The sequence below is a fragment of the Pollachius pollachius genome (assembly GCF_949987615.1).
Source record: "Pollachius pollachius genome assembly, chromosome: 4".
Taxonomy (NCBI): domain Eukaryota; kingdom Metazoa; phylum Chordata; class Actinopteri; order Gadiformes; family Gadidae; genus Pollachius; species Pollachius pollachius.
The window spans coordinates 10,778,548-10,803,338 of NC_136937.1; the positions used below are offsets into that span (position 1 = coordinate 10,778,548).

A 24,791-nucleotide genomic window follows, 5' to 3' on the forward strand; every position below is an offset into this window, starting at 1 on the left:
CAGCTGTTGCCTGCAGCTCGGCGTGAGTCCGCCCTGGTTCCCAGGGAAACGCTTTTAGCTTCGCTCAGAGGGATCATGGGAATGAATGTGGACGGAGGGAAATTCGAAATATTTCATAAAAACTGTACAATACCGTACCTACATAGTTCATTTTACTCGTTCTCAGTTGTATGTATGTGTGTGTAACAAGACAGAGGAGTGAGATGCGGTTTAGAGGCACATTACGGCGTTTGAATGGTGGAATTAACCTAGCTAGCTAACTTAAGCTAGCCAGTTATGCTGGAACATAAACAAGAAGACAGCAGAAGTCAACACAGTTATGGTATGATAATAACTCAGTTTAGATAGTTGAATGCATGAATACATAAATGTTACCGTGCAATGTATTAATTGCTTTGAATTTATAATGTTAAATGACTATTCAATATAACCGTTTGATGGTGGTCAGGCAGGAAAAATAAGTTTGGAAATCTACATTGGGTTATCATCTTGCTAGCTGCAGTAGAACTGTTGTTAGCATCTTCTACTTTCGTTTCCTTCAGCCTAGATGATTCCTCTATAATCAATTACGGGACATATGCGTTTCCTCAAAAATGGAGCTGAAGTTGGAAGTTGTCCTGTCATCCAGCATCAAAAGAAAGAAACCATGGCCGCGATTCTGCTGGCTTGGTCAGGTAAATATACCTTGTTTGTGAGCAAGTGGTCACTGGCTTGGAACAATTCTGTCTGATTATAGCTATTGGTACATTTGAATCGTACGAATGTGTTCACTCCATCCACCAGGAGAAGGAGGCTGTCTTCCTGTTGGATGACAAGCGAATCAGTGAAATCAACATGGTGACTGGTCGCACTAAGAAAAAGACCCCTAAACTACATCCCTTGCTCAATACTGTGGTCACTATGGCAGCATCTCAGACAGGTAGGGTTCAATTCTACAATCAACGCAATGTTTAATTAGCATGGTATCATCATAACACTTCTAGTTACTACTTGTTTTTCCCCTCAGGTGCATGGCTTGCTGGACTGCTGGTATCAGGGGAGCTGTTTCTATGGAACAGGGATAAAGATTGGTTGAAAACTGCTTCAGCAGTGCCAGAAGTAGCACAACTGATTGCTTCTGTTAAAGGTAGATGCAGTTAGGTGTGCCCAAAAGGCCAAAGGAACCATATAAAACCAATTGTTGCCCTAAGGACAAGATTACATCTTGATTGTGCAAGATTTTCATCCATGTTGTGATCACAGTGCACCACTCTCAGTTGTCTGGATTCAACCTTTTTCTGTTGTTTTCAGGGAATTCTCCCCGTTTAGCCCTCCGTGTCTCAGGGGACGGGATGCGCGTGGTTCTTGCAGCGGTTACAGGGCCCATATACCTGTGGGAGTGTGCTGACGTCAGGGATCTGACGAGGGTGCGAGATGGGGCCGTCGGGGGACGCTGGGCACACATACAACCCGCTGAAGATGCTGCTCTGCCTTTGCTCAAAGATAAAGAAGCAAGCCAGCAAGGCATCTTTGTCAAGAATGAGGTTTCTTATTTTACTATTACTATTTTATTACAAATTGATTTTGCTGTTTAGTTCTTTAGAATGGAACTTTATTTTCCACAAGGAGAAATGTGTTGTGCACAGGGTTGGCAAAAACATAAAAACTTGTCTGTACAAATCACAATAAAACATTTTTTTGACATAACGGGTAAATATACCTGATTATACCACTGTTCATATATTTCAAGTGACCTTACAAAGTAAAGGTCATTTGAAATATGAATTGAAATAGACTGTATTTGCTTGCTGTAATTTGTAATGAACTTCAAAACAGGCTGTTGGGGATATCTTCTTATCAGCATGGGTGTTCACATCTGGGAACAAGCTTAGCATTACCTTCCTGAAAGTCCGATGGGAGGAGGTGCTGGCGAGAGAAGTGTGGTATGTGAGAGAAATCGTATCCAACCATTGCATCGTTAAGGGTGAATCTGAAGGCGTTGTAAATCCGCTGAAATCCCAGTGTTATAACGAGCCATTTCTGTGTAGTGGTGTAGATTACAGCGTCAAGTGGGCCACCAAGACGTACCCCATGGCCAGTCTCACTCCGCCCTGTAAGCCAGTGAAGTCCAGAGGGGCACTGGTGCCAGCCCTGTCCCCTGATGGTCGACTGCTCGCTGTAGCCTTAAACCAGAGAGACCCCAGGGTGAGTCCCAGCCCCAGTGTCTCTGTAGCCACAATTGTAATTGCCACTTTAACCAGGGCTGCATGATTAGGACCAAAAATGTAATGGTGATGAAATTGCCCGATATTGTGATTGCAATAATATATTAGGATTAACAGCTTATCAATTCAATTAATATCCTGTGGTGCCTACTGTATATAAAACAATTAATAATAATAAAGCAATTGCTGAGTTGCAACGGTTTGTCATTTTAATTTGAGTGGGCGTAGAACAGCTGATTAATTTATGTTTTTCTAATTTCTTTTGGAACAAATGTATGAATTAATTGCAAACTCTGGCAAAGGCCAAATTGCCATTTTCGATTAATTTGCAATCAATGGTGCAGCCCTACTTTCAACGACTAGTTCTGTGTTTGTTTGTTTTGCATTTCTGCATTTGCTTACTGTTATGTTGCATGTCTTGTGTTGCAGGCTACACAGGTTCTCTTTGTTAGCACACAGAACTTTGTGTCAATAGCCAGAGGATTAGGCGGATGTGGGAGCAAGAACTTGACTATCCCTTCTAAATATTTAAGGTATGGGTGGAAATGTGTAATTAAAGTTCAATTATTTCATATTGATTGTTTGTACCTTTAGAACAAAACTAATTAATCTTTGAATATCCTTAATAAAAAAAAAAAGTCATTAGTAGCCCTTGTTGGATGGCATTTGTCTAATGAATGGAAATCTGGTCATGATGCTCTATGGTCCTCAGATCCTACTGGGTGGGCGGTGTGAGCTGGTCTCCCACAGGGCTCTTCCTGGCTTGTGTTCTGAAGAGAGGGTCCCTTCTCATGCTGGCACGGCTCGGAGAGCTGCTCAGTCTGTCCAGCTCCGGCTGCAACGTCGACTTTGGGCCCGCCCACTTCCTACCACTGCACCCTCTGGTCACCTACAGGTAGCTCTCTCTCTCTCATAATCACTCTCACTCTCTCACTCTCACTCTCACTCTCACTCTCTAACTCTCTCACTCTCACACTCTCATTCTCTGTCTCTCTCATTCTCTCACTCTCTCACTTTCACACTCTCACTCTCTGTCTCTCTCATTCTCTCTCTTACTCTTTCTTTCTCATTCACTCTCACGCTCTCACTTTCACACTCTCACTCTCTCTCTCTCATTCTCTCTCTCACTCTCTCTTTCTCATTCACTCTCTCATCCACTGACTTGCTCTCTGCCGCTCTCTGTCTCAAACACACACACATAAATATACATTTTTAAATAGGGAAATACATCTCAAATGATTAATATTTGTTCCCTTCTTTTAATCAAAAGTTATGAGTGCAAAATGCACCTTAATTTAGGCTTTACAAATGAACTGGAACGAGACATCAACCCATTCCATTATTTAGCAGAACCCCCGTCTCCATTTCCACCCTCTATTCATATACGGTCAAATGATATAATTCACCCACAAACAACCTGTCCTTCACCCAGGCCGCCAGAGTCCTCCCGGGGAGCGGAGGCTTCTCTCTCCAGCTCCAGCGTGTCCTTCTGGGACGTGCTGAGGCAGCGCTTCTCCGTGACCTGGCACCCCCGGCTCTGCTACCTGGTGGTGTCCGACGGCTACATGGTCACGGTGCTGCGGCTGCTGGACGGGGCCACCCCGGCGCTGCTCATGACCGCCCTGCTGCAGGAGGCCAGCAGGGACATGGAGGGCACCGTCCAGCGGCTGGCGAAGACCCAGGTGAGAGACCCAAGGCCTTTTGACATGGTCCTTTGCAAAGGTTTTTTTCAAAAACTGTTTTGAAAGTTGCATCACTTGTTAAGATTTGAACTAGTATAGTGATCCTAAAAACACTATACTAATCAAAAAGGGGAAAAAATCTGAAAACTTAATTAAATTGTTAAGCTTCACCTTTTAAAAAAGAGAGAGGTACGGGCTGGCCAGAATCTTTTATTTATAGAGTATAATATTGGATGTGATTTTATTTATAACATGAGTAAAATTTCCATCACTCATTGACTCCGGGCTAGCTTAAATGTTACTCATTGATATTTTAATCCTTAAAACTAATTTGAATCCAAGCTGATTTAAATGGATTCAATGCATATATTATAACTTTACCATGCATTATTTTCTTTTTCATTGGTCTTCGAGCAATACTGTATCCCATTGAACTTCCTCTTCTGTTCTCAGACGAATATTAGGGCATGGTTGGACTCTGTGTCTTGCCTGGGCAGCCAGAAGGAGGAAATGGATCCCTCTATTACGTCTGGACCCAATACGCTCCAACCTAAGGCCCCTTCACCGGCCCATGCCAGCTCTCTACCCCTCTTCCTGCAGGACCAGGGAACCATGAGTGACACTCGCGAGCTTCTTCACAAAGCACAGGCATGTCTAGTGCATTTCATATACTTATATGCACGTTGGCGTAAAATCACATGTTTTTATTGGAATCTAATGGATAGTCGTGATGGAATGTCTTTTCAGAATCTCAGCCACGATAGACTGTTCTTTCATTGATATCCAACTAAAACAAGTTATCTGTAGGTTGTTGTTAAGCAAGGCATCCCTAATGAGATGCATGGTCCTGAATACACTGTAAATCGCTCTAGATAAAGTAGGTCACTTATTTGTGTTGTTCCTAACCTAATATTAGCTTATTTGTTACAGGCTTTTTTTGAGGACGACTCCGATGTCGACGTGCGTGCGGCCGGTTCGCACAGGGAAGACGGCGGCGTTTTAGAGTTCGCCTCCATGTTCGACACGCTCCACGCCAGGCCTCACCCCCACTCGACCGGGTCCCCCGGGGGGCCCGCGGATCCGCAGGGTGACCCAACGGCGACCTGGGACTCCTCCTCAGCCACCTGCTCAGAGAAGAAGACATCTTGGTCTATGAGGACCCTGGGGGGGGTCAAGGTTCACCTGCTGACTGCCTGGGCTCTTGGGCTGTCTCTGGGAGGAGCGTCTGAGGAGCACCAGTACCTCCTGACCCACACCGTCCGCCTTGTGCTACGGCTAGCCGCCTTGCTTCATTTTACCGCTAGCACCACCGCCAGCACCGCCGCTGGCCACACTGGTACAGGCGGCGTTTGCGGCAGCTCTCGCGTCTCACAGCTTTTCAGTGCCTTCCTTGTGTTCCTCTCCTGGGACGCGTTACACCCCGGCGGTCAGAGTCGCCTGGCGTCGGTGGTGGAACTCACCCAAAGGCTGGCACATCTGCTGCTGTCCCCGCTACCCGATGCCTTGCCCAAGGGTCGCTCCGGCTCACAGTTATCGTCCCAGAGCATATCCAGCGCCCTGCGCGTTGTGAGGCAGGGGGCAGACAGTCTAGACCACGCCTACACTCTCCAGCAGAGACAGGTCTGGGCGTCTGCACCTCAGGGGTCCGGTAAGGACAGACCCACAGAGCTCTGGTCTTCTGATGTTTACCGTGTGCCTCTCCTACAAGACTTCAACGAAGGGAGGACTGAATTCAGTCAGTCGCTGCCCGTTCCTCAACGGCCGTCTAGCAGGTAGATAAGGTCTTGTTATCTCGTTGTTCACTATTTGGTTTATTCAAGAATTTAAAAAGAAACAGCAGAGATATTAATATACGTTCCCATTCCTCCCTCCCTTTCTCCCACCCTATCTATAATCATATTTAAGATTATTTATTACACTGTTAACTACAATAGAACACACCATCGTCAGCTTGAGCAGTCATGCACGTAGTAATAGAAAAACAAATAATATTCTGGTCATCGGGCCGTATGTGAACGTGAGGTGACTTCTTTGTGTGTGTCATCCTGTGTGTGCGGGGGCAGGCTGCTGGGGGCGTGGCAGTGGCTCTACAGCCTCACCCAGCGCTACATAGAGGAGCTGCAGGGCTACGCGGGCTGCGACGGCTGGGCGGAGGAGCAGGGCCAGGCGTCCGTCGTGCTGTCCCAGATTCAGGAGGCTCTCCAGGGCACAGGGGCCAGGCTGGAGGACGGACCGGCCCTGCTCAGCTGTCAAGGTCCGTCTGACGGATTACCGCTCTGCATAATGTGTGACACATAGAGTCAAGGGCTGTACCCTGGAACTTTATTTTTATGCTTCTTTTGAAGCAAGCGTCTTTATCATGTCTGTGTCCCTTTTTCGATTTAGGAGAACGCCACTTCTTGTTTGGGTCATATGCTGAGAGTGCAGACGCATGGAGGTCAGAGATGTGGACCGAGAGGAACATAAGTAAGAAACGGTTACTGCAGTCGTTTCGTAATCATCATCAATAACTGTCAATAATGTAGCATCAATAATGTTTACCCGTGTCAGGGTTGATGTTTACTGATGTACTGTGTGGACTGCTTGTTCTACATTTCGCACCTGGGATTAATGATGTTAATCTTATTTAAATAAATTATTTTTGTGTGTAATGGTCTCATGGTATTTGACGTGTGTCTCTGCGTGTCAGGTAGTGAACGCAGCGTGTTCCAGGAGACGCGGCTGTGCCTGGCCATGCTGTACGGACTGCTGTTCCAGTACCGTCTGAGGGAAGCCCAGGCCCTGGGGGACCGCATGGCCCGGCTGGTGCTGGACCCTGCCCCCCCCGGCCCGCAGAGCACTGACCCCACAGAAGGTCTCCTAGATAATGTTATCACATGTCTTAGGGCAGAGCAGACGCCAGCCAATGGGTTGAGGCAATGTCTAGCAAAATCATTTTTTTGGTAATGGGGGCACGGATAGTGGGATGGTTAGAATGTTTGATGGAAGGTGGGGGGTTCTCAGTTTAACGGTACCTTTAGGTACTGTAAGCATCTAATCGGTTGAGTCAGACAACTATGGGTAACCTGTCTCCTGTGTTTGAACGTCTGCCAAATGCCCTAAATGTAAATGATCAATCCTAGTTTATTTTACTGCAGACCGTTTAACAATCAAAAGCAGCTACTCCTTTATATCTCATATGAAAACTCAGGTTTGTAATAGGTCCACAAACCGATCTTCCCTCGTGATGTTGTGTCCTCCTGGTGCAGGCGGGGCCCAGGGTGAGTCCTGGCTCCCGGCTGACCTCCACCGGGACGCGGCCCGCGCGGCGGTGCAGACCCTGGCGAGGTTCATGGCCTCCTACTTCACCAACCAGCCCCTCTGCATCCTGCCCCCGCACAGCGTGGAGCTGCTGCCTCCGCTCCACCTGCCTCACGGTGAGACGCCGCTCCGCACCGACTGACACACAAGTGAGGCTGAGGACAATCAAGGCCTACAGGTCCGCATTGCCAAGTATAAAAACACAAACATCTGGAGAGAGAGTATCTGTAGGGATCTCAAAGACCCCTTTTAATTATTTTATAGTAAGGGAGAGTTACAAATCAGAGACACAGAGATTGTGCATGAGAAAAGTTGGTTCAACATCCAATTCAATTAGGAGCTGAAGAACAACAATAATAATAAAAAAAACATCAAATTTATTTAGCGCTTTTCCCAATGCTCAAAGACGCTTCATAATAACAGCTAAATCATACGAAACAAGCAATGTAGCATGAGTCAGTTTATGATATATTCTCTCGGATAGAGTTTGGCCTTTCTTTATGAAGGATACTGCAGTTTTCCTCCTGTATTTTTCCTGAATTCTTTGGGTAATTTTGTATATATATACCAGAACCCTCCGTGGGTCGCCTGGTGCCCCTGTGCCAGGAGAGGGTCTCCCGGGCGGTGAGGGAGCAACACGTGTCTGACGTGTGGACGGTGGACTACGCCCAGGACCTGCTGCTCATAGGCGGGCTGCTGCCCGAGGCCGTGTGGCTGGCCGACCGCCTCGGAGACTGGAAGACCGCCGCCTCGCTCAGCCTGGCTTATACCAGCTTCCGGGACGAGCACTTCCCCGGGTCAGTAGTACTCTGCTTATAACCAAGAGGTTCTTCTCTAATACCCTTATAAACTGCACTGTATGACGAGCTCTCATAGGTTTTTCGTATTAACAGGATCTTTTATTTTTGCAGGGTGTGGTTGAGAGAACTCCATTTCCCAGCAGCCTTAGAGACAGGAAGTATTCTTCAGGATCAGCTGGATTTTCTTCTCAGTCGAAACGCTGACTCAAATGAGACCGAAGGAGGTAAAAACAACTTCAAAATATCTTTACCCTTCTCTAAAATATAAACATTTCATATGACATAGGCTGAAGACAATTTTATTTTTTATTTTGTAACATGTTTTTTTGTGACATGAGCATTTGTGGCATTTTTATTACTCATATTTATGCAATTTTATAATAAAAACATTTATAATCTTTTACTCAATGACTCTTTTTTGAAGGCTGTTCCCCGGAGTGGTCGGAGGGTGAGGACTGGGACGTTGTGCAGGCCTCGGTGCAGGAGATTCTGAAGGCCGCGGTCATGGCCGGGGTGGACGTGGTCTCAGGGCTGCTGTCTGACCTCATGGAGTCGGCTAAGGCCCTGTCCTCCTGTCTGCCTGCCCTGGTGCCCCAGGAACTCTACCTCCCTGCCCCTCCACTGTACTGCCCCCAGCCCGCCTCCAACACACAGGTGGGCCTCATGCGGAGAACCACCACATTATATTATATATCACTAGATTAACAAACGACAAGTAGGGAACGTAACAGTGGACAAACACGATGGTAGCATTTAAAGACACGATGATGCAGTTAGCATAAATCCGGAATAAATATTATTCATGGAACATAAAAACGGACAAGGAGTACTGATAACAACATACAATGCATATGAATATGTTAGCACACAATATTAACATAACCTTTAAAAGCTAGGTAGCTAAATGGAAATGTTAATGTAACATTTCTCCTGAAAATGAGGTAAGAAAAAACACCATCTGTCTTTTTTAACCTCTTTCGGTTTCATATGAGCCAGCATTTCGGCCGAGAAATTATAAATGTTAGTGAACCCCAAACCCGATATAGGAGTAACATCAAAAGGAACGAGCAACGTAGACGATTTATAATATATATTTCACAGTAATGCATCATTTTTACTACATTGCTACAAAGCGATAACAAAAAGGTAAGCTCCAGCACGCTGTGACCGCGAGGTGCGTTGTGTCCCCGCCCAGGACCCTTTGGGGACGGGGGGCCGTCCCTCGGAGGTCCCCTCCCGTCACAGGGTCTCCGCCGTGCTGCAGAGGCTGCTGCTGCTGCTGAGGTCTGCTCGCTGCTGCCGCCCCGCGGCCCGGTGGTACATCAGCCAGCTGCGGCGCGCCAGGCACCTCCAGTACAAGGTACTGCCCCCCCCTCCAGTACAAGGTACTGTCCCCCCTCCAGTACAAGGTACTGCCCCCCCCTCCAGTACAAGGTACTGCCCCCCCCCCCCCCCCCTCCAGTACAAGGTACTGCCCCCCCCTCCAGTACAAGGTACTGTCCCCCCTCCAGTACAAGGTACTGCCCCCCCCCCCCCCCCTCCAGTACAAGGTACTGCCCCCCCCTCCAGTACAAGGTACTGCCCCCCCCCCCCCCCCCCCCCCCTCCAGTACAAGGTACTGCCCCCCCCTCCAGTACAAGGTACTGTCCCCCCCTCCAGTACAAGGTACTGCCCCCCCCCCCCTCCAGTACAAGGTACTGCCCCCCCCTCCAGTACAAGGTACTGCCCCCCCCCCCCCCTCCAGTACAAGGTACTGTCCCCCCCTCCAGTACAAGGTACTGCCCCCCCCCCCCTCCAGTACAAGGTACTGTCCCCCCCTCCAGTACAAGGTACTGTCCCCCCCCCCCCCTCCAGTACAAGGTACTGTCCCCCCCTCCAGTACAAGGTACTGTCCCCCCCCCCCTCCAGTACAAGGTACTGCCCCCCCACTGCCCGTCCCCCCCCTTCAGGGCAGGGGCTGTCTGGGGCTGTGTGGACTGTGGGAACCTAGTCAACCCCACAACGTTAACAGAAACGGATCTCTGCTAGCTTAAAGTACAAAAAAAAGATTCAATGCAATAACGTTCCTGTTTGCTGTATTATCTGTATTATTTGCTGTACTATCTGTATTATTTCCGTTATTTACAAAGTCGTACAAAGTGTTATTTCAGGATACTGCTCTTTTCTTGTACCTTGCATGTTGATTTGCACTGTACAAACCATGTCTTTGGTGGTATGCTTTACACACGGATGCATTTTGTAACCAGATCAAGAAGAAGTACGGCCACCCGTGTGCTGCTGAAGAGGAGGGGGTGTTCCCAGAGGGGCTGGGGAACCTGGTGACCCGCGCTGGGTTCTTCGGGAAAGGCACCAATAGAGACGGGCAGCTGGACCCCGTCACAATCCAGACTATAAGTAAGACACCATCTAAATTACTTATGTATACTCGTCCACATGTTAAAGGTGCTGTAGGTAAGATTGAAGAGCTGAGAGCTAAGAGTGTAATTTATTAAAAAATGGAACAGCCATCTGTCAGCTATTAGTGAGCGTGAGAATATCTGGTTTGAGTTGGGCATGCCTTTGTATGAGACCTTTTATGTTTGAGACGGATCCCGGCTCATATCTGACCAATCAGGGTATCTCTTCCCTGATTGGTTTAAGGAATCCATCTGGCCTGTCAATCACAGGCACATGAAATGCAACACTTCTCAATGGTGGAGAATGATAAAGAGCGACTGACCATAGAGGGAGGGGACGTTTTCTAGGACGCTTAGGTTAAAAATAAACTCAGTTCTCTCTTGTGGTTTTGTTTGTTTCAGGCTGCTTCAGGGACCTGTGTGGGCTCTGCTGGCTGCTTCACGTCAGGGACCAGCTGTCTATATCCTGTCGGAGGTATCAGGCAGCCAGGCACGCTCAGAGAGACTCACAGGTAGCCGCTCCTTTACACATGTGTTTACCTAACTACCCTATGCAGTAGCAGTACAGACGATAATAACGATAAGGATAACCATGATATTGACAATCAAACAGCAGGTATATTATTGAGGGTTAAACATGATTACTACTAAAAGCTTGGGATACGCACCTGTGCTTTTTAGTCAGATGCCATGTGTGTGTGAGAATGAACGAGAGACGGTGACTAAGGAAGTTAGAGGAAGAGGCGTCTCTCAGTATTTTAATGGACCCACCTTGATACCAGGGAGAGAGGCTTTTGCATGTTCCTCACAGTATTTGGTTCGTCAATGACTTTGAGACCCAATGGGGATTTGTGATCTACAAATTCCCCTTGGAGCACTGAGTGATCCATCAGAACTATTGTATTCGACCTGCTAGGAGTTTGATGACCCTGAGATGATCTCTTCCTGCGTGGAAGCGGTCCACTGGGCCTGCAGACTGCTGCCCTTCTCCCGCTTCCTCAACGCAGAGGAGATGCTGCAGGACGTCCTGCTCAGCCTTGTGTCCGAACTACCGCCCCTTTCTATGGTGAGTACATCCCCAGCCTGCCTGCAGCCCCATCCCACGCTGCCTTCAGCCCCGGAATAACGCTGCAGTGCATGGCCCTCTCTCAGCCTACCGTCACCCACATGAGGATTATTTGATGTCCATTCAGGTTGACATGTCTGTTCGTCATCCATCCCTCTCAGGTGGCAGACACTCTGGTCCGGGCGTTCCCAGCAGAAGAGGAATCGGTGCGGGTTCCTCTGAGGGAGAAATACCACTCTCTGCTGGAGAGACTAAAGAACTGCACAGTGCTTGGTACTTGCATGACATCTGCATAATTAATATCTGAATGCTTCATATATCACCTTTATTGTTCACAGTGGATACTAATGGTTATAGAGGGGTAATAGATGATACAATAAAACGAAACATAAATCGATATGATTTACTCTTTGACCTTCCTCATTCATTCCCATCCTTACTTTAATCAAACGTGCCGCTCTGCGCTCTTATCTTGAAGGAGACCCCGGGGAGGCGAGCAGTGAGGTCATGATGGTCACGCTCCAAGTCAAGAGGAGGCAGAGGAGGAAGGACCTGCAGCGCCTGCAGAGACACCTGGCCCCGCCCCAGCTCTTCCTGTGGGAGAGGGAGGAGGAGGAGGACAACAGAGGTGGAGGAGGAGGTGGAGGTGGAGGAGGAGCAGGAGGAGGTGGCCGGGGAACGGCCCTCCCGGGGCATCTCTCCCTGGGCACCAGTCTGAGTGCCAGCACCCTGACGGACCGGGGGCAGCCCATGGTGTACAGCGACGGAGACACGGCGGAGAACACATCGGAAGCTCTGTCTACGGACCTGCCGTCCAGAACCACCGCCAGGTAGCTCAGACCTATTTATGCTATCATAGATATGTATATATGTGTATCATTGACCAGGCAATCATCGACCAGGCAAGTTAATTAATAAAAGATTTGATTTATTATTATGAGAGGCAGAACACAACAAAAACCCATGAAAAATACAACAGATGCAGAAAAACAGGGATTTAAAATACAATACCTCACAGATATTATTCAAGCATCCTCTCTAGCAGTTGTCTTAAAAACAGGAATGGATTCAACAAGATTTATCTGAAAAGCGGATAATTTGTGTTTCGCCTTTTTTAACAGCAAACGAGTGCAAGACGGCGTCAAAGCAAAGAAAGCTCCCTCCAAGACGCACAAGGTCCTCCGAGCGGGGCGGGACAGGGGCCCGGCCTCCTCCAAGCAGCCCGAGGCTCCCCAGCCGGATCCTGACCGCCCCGCCTTACCCGCGGTCGGCACCTGGGAGTTTGAGCTGGACGACGAGGAGTACCCGCGTTTCCTGGAGCTCTTCCTCAGCTACGTGCTGGAGAAGGACGGCTCGGAGGCCTCTGGGGGGGAGGACGGCTGCGAGCTCCCCCTGCTGCAGGGCTTCACCGCCCCGCTGCGGGAGCGCGAGCTGCACTCCCTCACCTTCGACGTGCTCTCCACGCTGCGCCGCCGCCAGCGGGACGGGGGCCGCGCCGGCAGGAAGCCGCCCGGGACCGGCCCCGACGCGCCCAGGCCCGTGTTCAGGGCGGGACACTGTTACAGAGCCGCCCCTGTTCGCGAGGTCGCCCGATCGGAGCCGCCGTCCTCCGTGGCCTCCACCCAGCCGTCCATGGCCTCTCTGCCTGGGCTGAGCCCTGGGAGGCAGCAGGGTCTGTTTGGCCTCCAGCAGCAGCAGCAGAAGGCTACTCCAGCTCCAGCGTCGAGCACCATGGGGGGTAGCGTACGATCGGCCCTGAGCCCCAGACAGAGCGACGTTCCCTGGGAGAATCTGTCTGAGAGCTGGGCCTTCGGCACGCCCGTTTCCACAGAGATACGGGCAGATCTGCAGCAAGGCCTGGACTCCAAGATGGAGGCACAGTTCCCCGAGCTGGGCCGCCTCCTGGAGTGGATGGTCCGCTGGGCCAATAGGAGGACACCGCTCGGAAACCATGGCATGATGAAGAGGAAGAAGAAGAGCGGGCCAGAGGATGGAAGGTAGGGCTGGGCGATCGCTGAAACCATCTCCAAACTAACTCAAATTATCAGGTTGAAACTGTATTTTTTATGTAATTCTTCATTACATGTTTTATAGAAATTGCAGAATTTAGAAAGAACAGCTGGATAACATATTTGTACATTATTTTATTTTTGAACAAATTCTATTTGAACATTTTGTGTGTTTTTTTCAAGGGGGAAATTCAAGGTTTTTTTTTCTGAGAGAAACGCTGAATAAATGCATCATGTTTTCAAACTCAAAAATAATCCTTTGAATAATCATGATTTCAATAATTGACCAAAACAACCGTGATTATGATTTCTTTCCATAATGGAGCAGCCCTGATGGAGGGGCGTCCGACGGAGGGGTGGTGATCCGGGTCAAGGCGTCCGCCCCGGCCGTGCTCACGGCGCTCAGCCTGCTGGAGCACAGGCGCTCCGCTGCCCTCCTCCCGCCCGCCGACCCCGGTACCGGACCCCCGCGGACCCCTGTGGCAGAGCCACGCGTCAGCTCGGCCCCGGCGCTGCTGCCCGAGGCGGGCCGGAAGCAGGCGGAAGAGTGCAGCGTCGACACCGGCTACCCGGGGTCGACCAACACCCCGGTCACCCTCCCTGATCCCCGGCTGATACCTGAAGACCCGTCGTTGTATGTGTGCCGCACCTCTTAGACGTTTAGACTTGGTTGTCTGTGTCTACATTGTTTTGTTTGACATTCGATCTCGATGTCACGTCAGCGCATCGGAAGAGGTGACGGAGACGGGGGCTTCTCGAAACACAACGGACCACACCACCCAGGAAGCTGTTACTTATGACTCTGAGATGGGAACGATGACGTCACAGCAGCCCTCACTGTGTGACCATGTTGTAGCTGAGGAAGAAGGTACGCTGTTATACTGTGTTATTGTGCCATTATAGTGGTTCTCTTGGTAAAGATGCTTAGAGGTAAGTGCTATATTTGAGTGTCTTCTGTTGTTCAGGGATTCCACCTTGCATCTCATTCTCAAGTGTGTAAATGCATGGAAGAAGAGATGTAGCGACAGACCAGGGCTGTTTCTGGGTTGTTTGTTTGCAAAATCTTTTGAGAGTTGTTTGTTGTGCCTTTTTACAACTCTCCAATCTTACCTACAGCACCTCTATTGTAACCCAATCTCATGTCATCCTATTTTTGTACATTTCTATAGAGCCCAGCAGTTCCAGTCAGGACACAAGCGCCCTCTCTGTTCTTCCTGTTGATAAGCTCTGTGGTAACACCCAATCACTTGATACAGTGAGTACCCCTTCATAGGATTCTTAATTACATTTTCCTCTGTTTGAATGTGCTCGTCATACATGACAAGCTTGTTATTCATGTGAGCTTTAAAAAGCGTGGGACATTTTTAACTAAGGCCTGTCCACATTGTTATTAACTATCTTAGTTTCTCAAAATAATATGACGATGCAATTAAAATGTATTCATAATGTTTCAATTACTTCAAGTGCTTATCTTCCCCTTGATCAGGTTCTGAAACTGGAGGATCTTCGTTGTTCAGAGAGAGTCGGGGAAGCATCCAGCGCAACTTCACAGTAAGTTCTAAACCGCAGAGCAGGGGATCGATTTAAACGTTGCAACTAAATCAAAAACGGGAATAGGGAACCGACAGACCTGTTTCACAGCCCTGCTTCGAACACCACTATTGATGATTAAGACGACAGATTTGAATCTCCAGTCTTTGCCCATATTTCACCCAGTGTTCCCAGCATCCCCGCTGGGCCAGAAGCGCCCAGTGAGCCCGACCCTCCAGCCGCCCCCCCAGTGAGGGAAGCCCAGGTTGGGCCTGCACCACCTCGGCCCTCCGACCGGTCCACCCCGCTCACCGTCCGTCACCCAGCTGACCCTCCTCACCCTCAGCCCTCAGAGTCCTCCAGAACCACAGCTCCCCCTCCCGTCACCATGGTGACCAACGACACTCCAGCCCCTCAGGCTGAGCCTGTGAGGCAGCTCGTGAACGATGAGCTCTTCAGGATGGTCCAGGTATAACAAGAGGGTCAAATAGAAGTTAAATAAAAAATTCAATAGAAGTCATCCGGTTGTAATTATTCTTATTATATTGGTGAAAAAGCCCTTGGACTGATTTATGTTCATACTGAGAATCGAGGTGCAAACTCAAAAGTGTGTGTGTGTGTGTGCTATATCGTCTTTCAGTTGCAGCAGATCAACTTCATGAGCCTCATGCACATGGTGGGCTCCACCTTTGCCAGCCTCCCCTACATGCAGCTGGCCCAGTCTAACACACTCCTGTCGCAGCCGTCAGCGGCTCAGCCCGCCCCCTTCCCACCCTCTCAGCCAAACACCTTCTTCCCTCCGGTCCGCACCAACACCTACGAACAGCTTCAGACTCAAGCTGGCGTCCCACTGCGCTCTGAACGCAGCGATGTTCTGCCCAATCTGGCATCCACTTACAATACTTCAGCTGGGCCGGAGCCAGACAGGCGGACGGACCATTCTTCCACTTCCAGGAATCATCCCGGCAACATCGACAGCGCAGAGGTAAATTCTTGGATTGTCTCTTATTGTTTGTGCGTTGTGGATGAGTGGTTGTACATGGATCTTGTGTGTTTTGATCACTATGACAACGAGATCTTTTGGTTTCCAGTCGATGCAGCCGTTTAGGGTACAGGCCGAGCCCCCAGGAAGTCCTCCGGGAGAGAGTCGGCGGTTGATCCAGACCTCCCAGGGGCTGCAGGCCGCCCTCGACCGCGAAAAACCTCTCCCCTCCATCCCCATGCCCTTACCCTCTGACCTCGACACCACCAGCCACACCACTCCCTCCCTCCTCCTCCCGGGGCTCAAGCTGCTCCGTCTTCCCCCATCGCCCGATTCCCCCGTCCGACAGGCCTGGGGGCCCGAGGCTCCAGACATCGGCCTTCCCCACCCCGACCGACGCGCATGCGACGAAGACCGGGCAGCCTCGTTCTGGGCAAACGAAGAAGAAGAAGTAGAAGAAGAGGAAGTGTTGTTTGCTCCACCAGCCCGCCACAGTCAATATTCAGCCATGGGCTCTGGACGTAGGAGAACCCGGGCGTCACGGCCCTACTCCAGGACCTCCCAAAGGGCAGAGATGTCATCGCTTCCCCACCCTGACCTTCCAGCCCGCGGGGCCCCGCCGGTGGTGGGGCTCCGCCTGCTCAGCTGTCACTCCCCGACGGCCCCCACCCCAACCGCGTTCCCCCGAGTCTCCCGACCGTCCACCCACAGACCGGTCACCACCCTCATCCCTGCTTTCAGCCAACCACCACCACCACCACCCACTATCCAGCTGCTATACATCGACCCTGAACCTAGAACGGTAGGAGTTGCGGTTGCAAACATGATTAAATATGGTGTCGAATCTAGAGGCTAGGGGAACAGACGTGGAAATGGAAAATAATATTCATAAGAATGTTTTATTAAGTTCATAATCCCATGGGAATTACACCTAACAGAGCAATACAGGTCATCGTAACTTATGCTTCATTGGAAAGGGAGAGGTGAGGGGGAGGGTGTTTAGTTGGGTGCAATCTGCAACTTAACTTAACTAACTTGGCACTAAATCCTAAACACGGCACCTTTTAATGATGATAATGCGTCATTGTTTCATCATGTAGCAGACGCTTTTATCCTAGGTGACTCACATTGGCACTTTTTTACAGGGCAGGTAGGGGTGAGGCAGATTGCAGTTAGTTGATTGTGGACATTGGGGATAAAACCCAGTACTGTTCCTACTGGGAGTCAGAAACACCCAACTATCCTGTCCCCCTAGTACATATTTTAAAATCTCTTGACTGGCTTGACCTGAACTCTCGTTTCAGGTGTTTCCCCGCTCCACTCCTGCACCCGAAATCAACTATGTGGACCTTCTGCAGGACCTGAGGAGACTAGACCCTGAGGTTAGGACCCCATCAGGCCTCCAGCTGATCTCAGTGAACCCACCACCAGAGAACCGAAGCGGAGCAGCACTCCTTGATGCCTCGCTCTCTTCCCGCAAAACGTACGGCCTCAACGCTCTTCATAAACGTTTATATTGTTTTAGACGGCATGTTTTACACAATTCGCTTACGGCTGCTTGTCTTTTAAAGGAGGAGTAGAAAAGACAGGGCGAAGACCGGAGAGAAAGTCACATTCAGACCGGAGGAGTCGATCATTCCCACCCAAGAGGTAGGTGATGATTACCTATACCTTTTGATCTGTATGAATATGTATGCATATGACCAGCTCATCGATTGCGACACTACAATGTAATTGTTGTTCTTAGCCAAACGATGGACGTGCCAATGATCAGTCTGCAGTTGGCAGAGACTTGGCTGTTCCCTTTGGTGAGTGTCTTCTCTGAACATTTTATTTTCCTCTTAACAAGATTAATTTAGGACTAGAATGTATTCTTTTTTTGGTTATGTGTGAAAGTGTGAACTTACTTTAAAAACACTAAGTATAATACAAGCCAAATGGAAGGAAGTAAGAAACCAAGCCGACGCTTTAAGTAGTGCAACCCTTTTCTGTCAGACAAACTAAAATATACCACAATCATGGGAATCAAATGGAAGTGATAACAAAAACACTTTTCAAAAGTATTTTTGTAGGCGAGGTCAAAGGCGATAATAAATGCGATCAAGACAAAATGCATTCACAGCAAGCACCCTTCAGGTCTCAGGCTACAACTCGTTATTCTTCCGTCTAATTCTTGGATTAAATCCGTCCTCCTCGGTCCAGATGATCCCCTGCTTGTGGGTCAGAGGTTAATGGACAAGGCCTACGCCACCTCAGCAGAGCTCCACGCCTTTGCCTCCACACACAAGAGCCCGCCAGAGAGCCATGACGCCTTCACCAACACGGACCCCGGTCAGTAGCCGTGGAGCAACACTAGAACGACCTGAGATCGAGTTGGCAATACGTTTAGCAATACGCAACCAACATTTTTAGCAATATACCCAAAAATGCTATCTTCTGTGAGTTGATAGGGTCTGTACTAGAGACATGGATGTATCATTCATAATGCATAAAGATGGCATTAGATTAACCTATACACTACCAGGTGTGAAAATGTATTTTGTTAATATCCTTTGAATTTTGATTTTTCTGTTTCTGATTTTGTGTGTGTTTAGCTGGGCAGTCTAAACTTGTGGATAAAGCTGTATCTGCAATTGCTTCAAACCCTGAATGTAAGTCATGTTTTCTACCACCAACAACATTATAATGCAGGTAGATTTCATCATGGATAGACTAATAATCGGTGTGTGTGTGTGTGTTATCGATTCAGCACAACGGCCTTCATTGGTTTCACCACCAGAGGTGTTGATGAACCACTGGCTCCCCAGAGAGAGCCCTGTCCGGGACACAGAGGAGAGCCAGAAGAGACCCCAGCAGAACCAGGTGATTCCCCCAACATGTGAACTCCATCAGTCGTTAGGCTTCTTCTATTTCATCATTGTGTTGCATTATGATAATTGATGAATTTATTAGTATCAAATAAAGATTAGCATTTTACGAAGTGACTGAGTATTGGCTTTTAATTTGTCTTGTCAAATCAGCTTGTAATCAAAGTTTTGGAAAGCTGCAAATAATAATCCAATATACTTATTACTATTGATGTTGCAATTGTTAGCATTAAAGTGTAACAGTCATAACGGTCCCCACCTTTCTTGTGTTTCCCGCCCCTCTTGGTCAGGATTCGCCCAGCCGGCAGTTCCTGAACGTAGTGGACCTGGAGGAAGAGGAGGAGTCCCCGCTCAGAGACCCCGCCCCCGGGTCCCGCCCAAGGTCCCAGCAGGACATACCGCACCCGGCTCCCTCTTCAGCCCAGCTCCATCTCATCGCAGCCGCCGTCGTGAGCAACGCCGCCGCCGGGGCGGGTACCTCAGACACATCCGCCGGGGAGATGGCTGAGACCGTACCTCCACCAGGTAGGGCTCTGGGTTCTGTGATGGGGCTGCTGGATCGTCTGGTGGGGTTCAGGGCTGTTTGATCCCCAGCCGTAAGGTTCCGGGTTCGAAACACAGATGTCTGCAAACTACCTGTAGGCATCCTTGTGCTGGATGCCCTACCACCTACCTGCTCATTAATGTCATGTATCAAAAGATATATATACAAAATCGAAACATTATGCATAATATGACATTATTTAACTATAATTATATAAGATGCACATAAGCGTCAGCTAAATTACTCAGTGGTAGATCAATTAACTATATATTCAGTCTTATTATTTCCTTTCACGTACAGTAAAATCATCCCTAATGTGTTTTATGCTCTCTGTAGATCTCCCAGACCCCCCTCTCGTGACGTCCACCGGCGATTGTGTGACGGACGTTCTACTGCAGGGCTGGCCGGGGCCCTCTCACACCGGTAGGGCCCCTGAACCACAGAGCCCCGGGCCCCTAGGGGCCTCGACCGGGCCCCAGGGGGCTCACTTCTCCAGCTGCCTGACGGAGATGGACGCCCAGCTGGCCGCACTGCAGAGCATCGCCGACCACATGGAGACAGAGTTTGTCAACTCCAGGATGGTAGGGTGCTGTTGTGTGTTGTGTGTTTGTTGTTTATTTGTTTTGCTAGAGTTATATGTCCGTCCATTGGGCTGCTAAACTCCTAGAGCAAGGAGGGTAAGTGGAATGTGGGTCGCCCTTTGAGACTGGATCTTTGATGAAGGGCGATATATAGATGTTTATCTTGACCCTGATCCTACAGTTAATCAGATATGTTTTATATATAAATGTGTTTCAGTGTTATTCATTTATAAATATGCACTGTTAATTGGCTGCTGCCGTCTGCCTGCCTTCACAAGGTATTGTTGAAAAAAATAGGTTTTTAATTTACATAAAAGTTTATTAAATAAGAAAATCACAGAAAGGCCGCTTAATGGTACATATATGAAGGCCTGCTGTTCTTTGTTATTACATTTTGCTTTACTTGATGTTGCCTCTTTCTCTTCAGTTGGTGCCCACCATCGACACATTGACCCCGGTCTCGGCTCAGGGACTCGATAGCAAGATGACCCAGAGCAAAACAGTCAGCCTCTTCCTCCCAGACAAAGGTGAACCTCGACTGTCTTAACAGTATCAGTGTGTGACTAGATTTTTAAGATACTTGTAGTATCTTAAATGAAAACATACCATTTTCAGTTTAACTTTCTTACCTAACTTAAATATAGTGTTCTTCTCAAATGTATCTATTTTTGTGTATTTTTTTGGTAATTTTTTCCTAAATGTTTAGTTTTAAACAGATTTCTTGTTTCTGTTGTTCCCCTTGTCGAGGAAATTGTATTGCTGTTTTTCCCACAAAAAGTGTTTTACATACAAAGTTGGATGAATTGAAGGTACACACAATGTGAGAACCATCCATTAACCCTGCCTTATCCATTTGATCTCATGGCCCTTGTCTTCACCAGCATGGCGGTCGCCCTCTCGTGCTAACAAAGAGAATATGTCTGAAGGAAGGCAGCGAGGACGCTGTGAAAGTCAGACCGACTCATCAGTTGCTAAGAGACAGTCTCTCTCTCTCTCACCCCTGTCTCCGAACACCCATAGAGAAGCTCCGTCCAGCCCTCGTACCCCTACAAGTAAACTCTAACTGACTTATTTAAACCTGCTCGCTGTGTACGGTTTCCCATTAGCAGCCTCTACTGGCTTTAGTAGTAGCTACAGTTATGGCTATTACATTTTCAGACTATAGGGTCTACTCCCCCATGGTGGGGAAGGGGTAGAAGTGGACCAGAATTAAAGTATTTATAGAGGTTAATTCACTGAATGGGTTGACTCTTGGATGGGCACACTTAATTCTTTATTTTCTTTTTTTAAATGACAGTAACTAGCTTTAGTAGAGAGGTTAAACAGTGCAGGTTTAAACACACTGACACGTGCACTTGGCTTCTCTGCATTGTGCACCAGAATGATTATACTTCTGCAGAGGCCTTTAAACTCCTGCCAATTATGGTGATCCATCTTGGGAATTTTATAGGTCACACACTTGCAGAGTTGTTTTGTTGACAAAATATGCAACGATAGCACGACTGTGAGTTTCTCTTGGAAACCTACCTGTCTTTGGGATCAACTGCTATGTGCTTGTGTAAACATGACAACGGTAATGAATAACGTCTACGCCTAAAAAATACTTTAAGCCGGCGTATCCAGTACCAGATTGATGGCAGATTTCAGAGACATCATAAGCCATGATACTAATTAGTTAAGTGCCACCCTTAACTTCTGTCCACTATAAAGTAGCCTGCAGGTTTCAGTTACCGTAAACATTGATCTCAGCTCGCGTTACGTGAACACCAGAGCCCGCGTCTGGTCGCGTCGATACAACCACTAATCCATCGGCATTCACAGCCAGCCGACGCGGCGATGGTGGCCTCTACGGTTTCTGTCCTAAGGTTGTCTCCTGGCAGATTGAGAGGATAGTATGTCTTGTGATCTGTGAGTCAGGGTCAGGGTAAGGGGGGGGGGGGGGGGAGGGAAGAGTTATCCACCCACACCCCCTGTCTCTCGAAGGCTCTCGTCACCCAACACTATGCACCCAACCCTCAGGCTGCTGTCAGTAGGTGCCAGGCCAGCAGAATGCCCTCAGCAGACACTAGGAGAGACACCAAGCAGTAGTAGTTTAGATTGTAGAACTCAAGGTTGAAATTCAAGGACAGATTAGGGCCGGGCTATTTCCTTTAAAATAAATCCTCCTAAACCATTAATTCGAATTACGATTCCAAATTGATTATTTGCGAAGCTCTGGGACAGATCCTGTTTTGAATCGCTACTTTTGCCGTTCTCTATTTTGTTAATGATAACTGTGTTGTATCAACAGGCACGAAAGACCACAAGTTCCACGAAGCAACCAGGATGTAAGTTGGCGGATGTTCAGGGATTTATGCCTTTTATTGATGTTATTCATGTATTTTCCTACAACACACGATCCATTCACTCTAACCCTCCCCCCGCCCCCCGCTGCTGTTCCCCTCCAGGTCGGTGGACAGCAGTCTGGGGCTCAGCGGGCTGAGTGACATGACTGATATCCTGGGGGAGCTGGTGAGGGAGGGGGCCCTCTCCCCGTCTGACCTGGAGGTGTCCCACGCCCAAGCTGCTCGTCTCCACAGGTGCAGTAACTCCCCTGCTGTGATCCATGACCAGGACTACCTTAAGGCCTAATCATTTAATTAACCATGTTATCCAAAGTGAAGTCGGGAGTTGGTAAAAACGACCAGATTTTTAAAAATACAGCTAGAACGAATAAATAAAAATCAGAGTAGGGAAAAAGTTTCTACAGCTAGACCGAGGCCAGGGTAGCTAGCTATAGTAGTCAGAAAAAACATCTTGGTAGAAATTAAACAGTTTTTTTATGAGTGCTTCATAGTTACTTCTCAATGATAACACAACTAAGTCAGCTATGAGACGGTACACAACTAGGTCACACAAAATCACAGCCCCGAAAGCATACGAGTGTCACCACGATGATCGTCTGACGACAACCCGTGTGATTGGCTACCAGACTGCAGCATCAGCAGCAGCTACAGCGAGCGGATTGGTCGCTGCGGAGCCGTGCGGCCGATGACCGGGAGAGCGGCAAGGAGCTGCGGACCTGGATGAGGCGGAAGCAGCGAGAGAGACAGGCCTCCTACCAGAAACAGCGGGAGGAGATGAGGCAGCGGGAGCACCGGCCGTTTGCCAGCGCCAAACCACTGGTGAAAAGGCCTTTTCATTTTTTTGATCAATGCATTTTATTGCTGCACTGCTTTGGGTTGGGTTTTTAGTTGTGCTATGTTCTTTTATTGCTTTTTCTTCTTCTGCAATTGCACAGAACTCAGATTGTCAGATTGTTATTTCTCCTTCTTCTGACAAATGTATTTATTGTAGGTCCCTTTGGATAAAAGCGTTTGCTAAATGCCCTAAATGTAAATGTAATCTTTTTTCGTCTTCCATTCATAAATCCTGATTCCACCCTTCCACAGAATACCACTTTCACGTTCCAGGCTGCGGTCAAGAAAATCAAAGAAGATAAAGAGAAGTATGTTCCCATGCTCAGCGTTTACACACAGTGGGTTGCGTGGTGTCCTTATGTTGGTGTTCATACTGAAAGCATTGTTCGGTACCTCTTTATCAGGGTGGTGCTTCTGGAGCAGTACAACCAGAGGACCAGGGATGCCTGCCTGTTGGTCAGTGATCTGCCGCAAGCTACGTTGACCGTGCCCAGCGCCGCACGGACAGGAAGTGCTCTCTCCCCCTCTTCTATACAACCCGCTGCAGCGCACATCTCCGCAAGTTCAAGACCCAGGTAGTTCTCCGCCATTCAACCGATTGAGCTCAATCGTCGTCTACTTATTGGGTCTCTTAAGGGTTATGTTACCCTCTCATCTGGATATGATTTTAAGAAACGCGGTTAACCAAACTGTTTGTGTATGGTTTATTTTTTTTGTACTCAAATTCTAGTCCCAAGGTCCAGTCAAGACCATCACAGCCCCTCTTTTATCCCTGGGAACAGCCTGAACAGAAACAAAGATGGCGATCACCTTTGGAGAACCAGCAGAGATTTGGACTACATAGACCAGGTATCAGAAAAAAAGTTTAACATTATCCATTACATGCTTCATGAAATAAACTATTAAATGATTTGGGGATCATTCGGTAACTGTGGTTTCTTGTATTAGTGAGCACCCTGCCGAAGGACCGTCTGTCTCAGGTGACCCGGCGCGGTATGATCAGTGAGGCGAGAGGCAGGGCCACACCGCACGGGCCGGCCAATCAGGGCCGAGCACCGCACAGGGAAGGCCCAATCAAATCGGCGATGAACAGATCTCCTTCCAGAGCGGCCTCTGCTGGATGGAGAGAGAGGAGCGACGAGATGGAGAGAGAAGCGAGGCAGGAGATGGAGAGAGAAGAGTTGGAGAGAGAGGAGAATGAGGCATCAACCTCATGGAGCCCGCCCCTGGAGATCCCCAGACACCTGAATGGGAAGGAGCCTAAAACAGTAAGAATGGCACCCTGTCAATCATTCATAGTTAAATACCAGAGGACTTAGGCTTGCAGATGTGGCACTTTTTGAGGAATGTCTGCATTCTTTGGATTTTGTTAATTGGCCTCTAAATGTCTGTTTAGATATCTGTATTGTTGTTAATGTTTTAAACAAATTAGTTTTTTTGTAAAACAAAGCAATAAATGTGCTTCACAGGGTCTGGCTGGGCTGTCTGAAGATGAGGAGGAGGAGGAGGCGGAGGCGGAAGGAGCCGAAGAGATGTCTTGGCTGGAGAGGCTCTCTGACACTGACACAAGTAACCTCAGCAAGATCGACTGGGCTGAGATTGAAAGACTGGTAGCCACAGAGGAAATTTGAAGAATACTTTCCAAAGTGCT

The 24,791-nt window shown here is 48.4% G+C and overlaps 1 protein-coding gene across 1 annotated transcript; it reads left to right on the forward strand.

The window, feature by feature from the left end:
- Positions 1–593: 593 nt before the first annotated feature.
- cplane1 (ciliogenesis and planar polarity effector 1) lies at positions 594–24,771 on the forward strand (the record flags this gene model as incomplete). The annotated part of the gene is made up of 48 exons (XM_079735671.1): positions 594–674; positions 784–919; positions 1,007–1,126; positions 1,291–1,523; positions 1,816–1,919; positions 2,028–2,184; positions 2,634–2,737; positions 2,917–3,099; positions 3,637–3,886; positions 4,340–4,534; positions 4,817–5,658; positions 5,950–6,140; positions 6,272–6,352; positions 6,576–6,740; positions 7,135–7,302; positions 7,758–7,983; positions 8,098–8,210; positions 8,411–8,640; positions 9,182–9,346; positions 10,233–10,380; positions 10,785–10,894; positions 11,299–11,448; positions 11,610–11,721; positions 11,927–12,278; positions 12,570–13,445; positions 13,786–14,091; positions 14,180–14,325; positions 15,200–15,456; positions 15,628–15,972; positions 16,079–16,771; positions 17,274–17,452; positions 17,541–17,619; positions 17,717–17,777; positions 18,172–18,300; positions 18,564–18,620; positions 18,719–18,831; positions 19,127–19,361; positions 19,717–19,961; positions 20,389–20,488; positions 20,843–21,013; positions 22,252–22,288; positions 22,409–22,540; positions 22,933–23,125; positions 23,393–23,448; positions 23,545–23,715; positions 23,871–23,989; positions 24,089–24,408; positions 24,610–24,771. The coding sequence occupies 48 exons, from the start codon at positions 594–596 to the stop codon at positions 24,769–24,771; spliced, it is 9,798 nt and encodes a 3,265-aa protein (XP_079591797.1).
- Between the last annotated feature and the right edge of the window lie 20 nt (positions 24,772–24,791).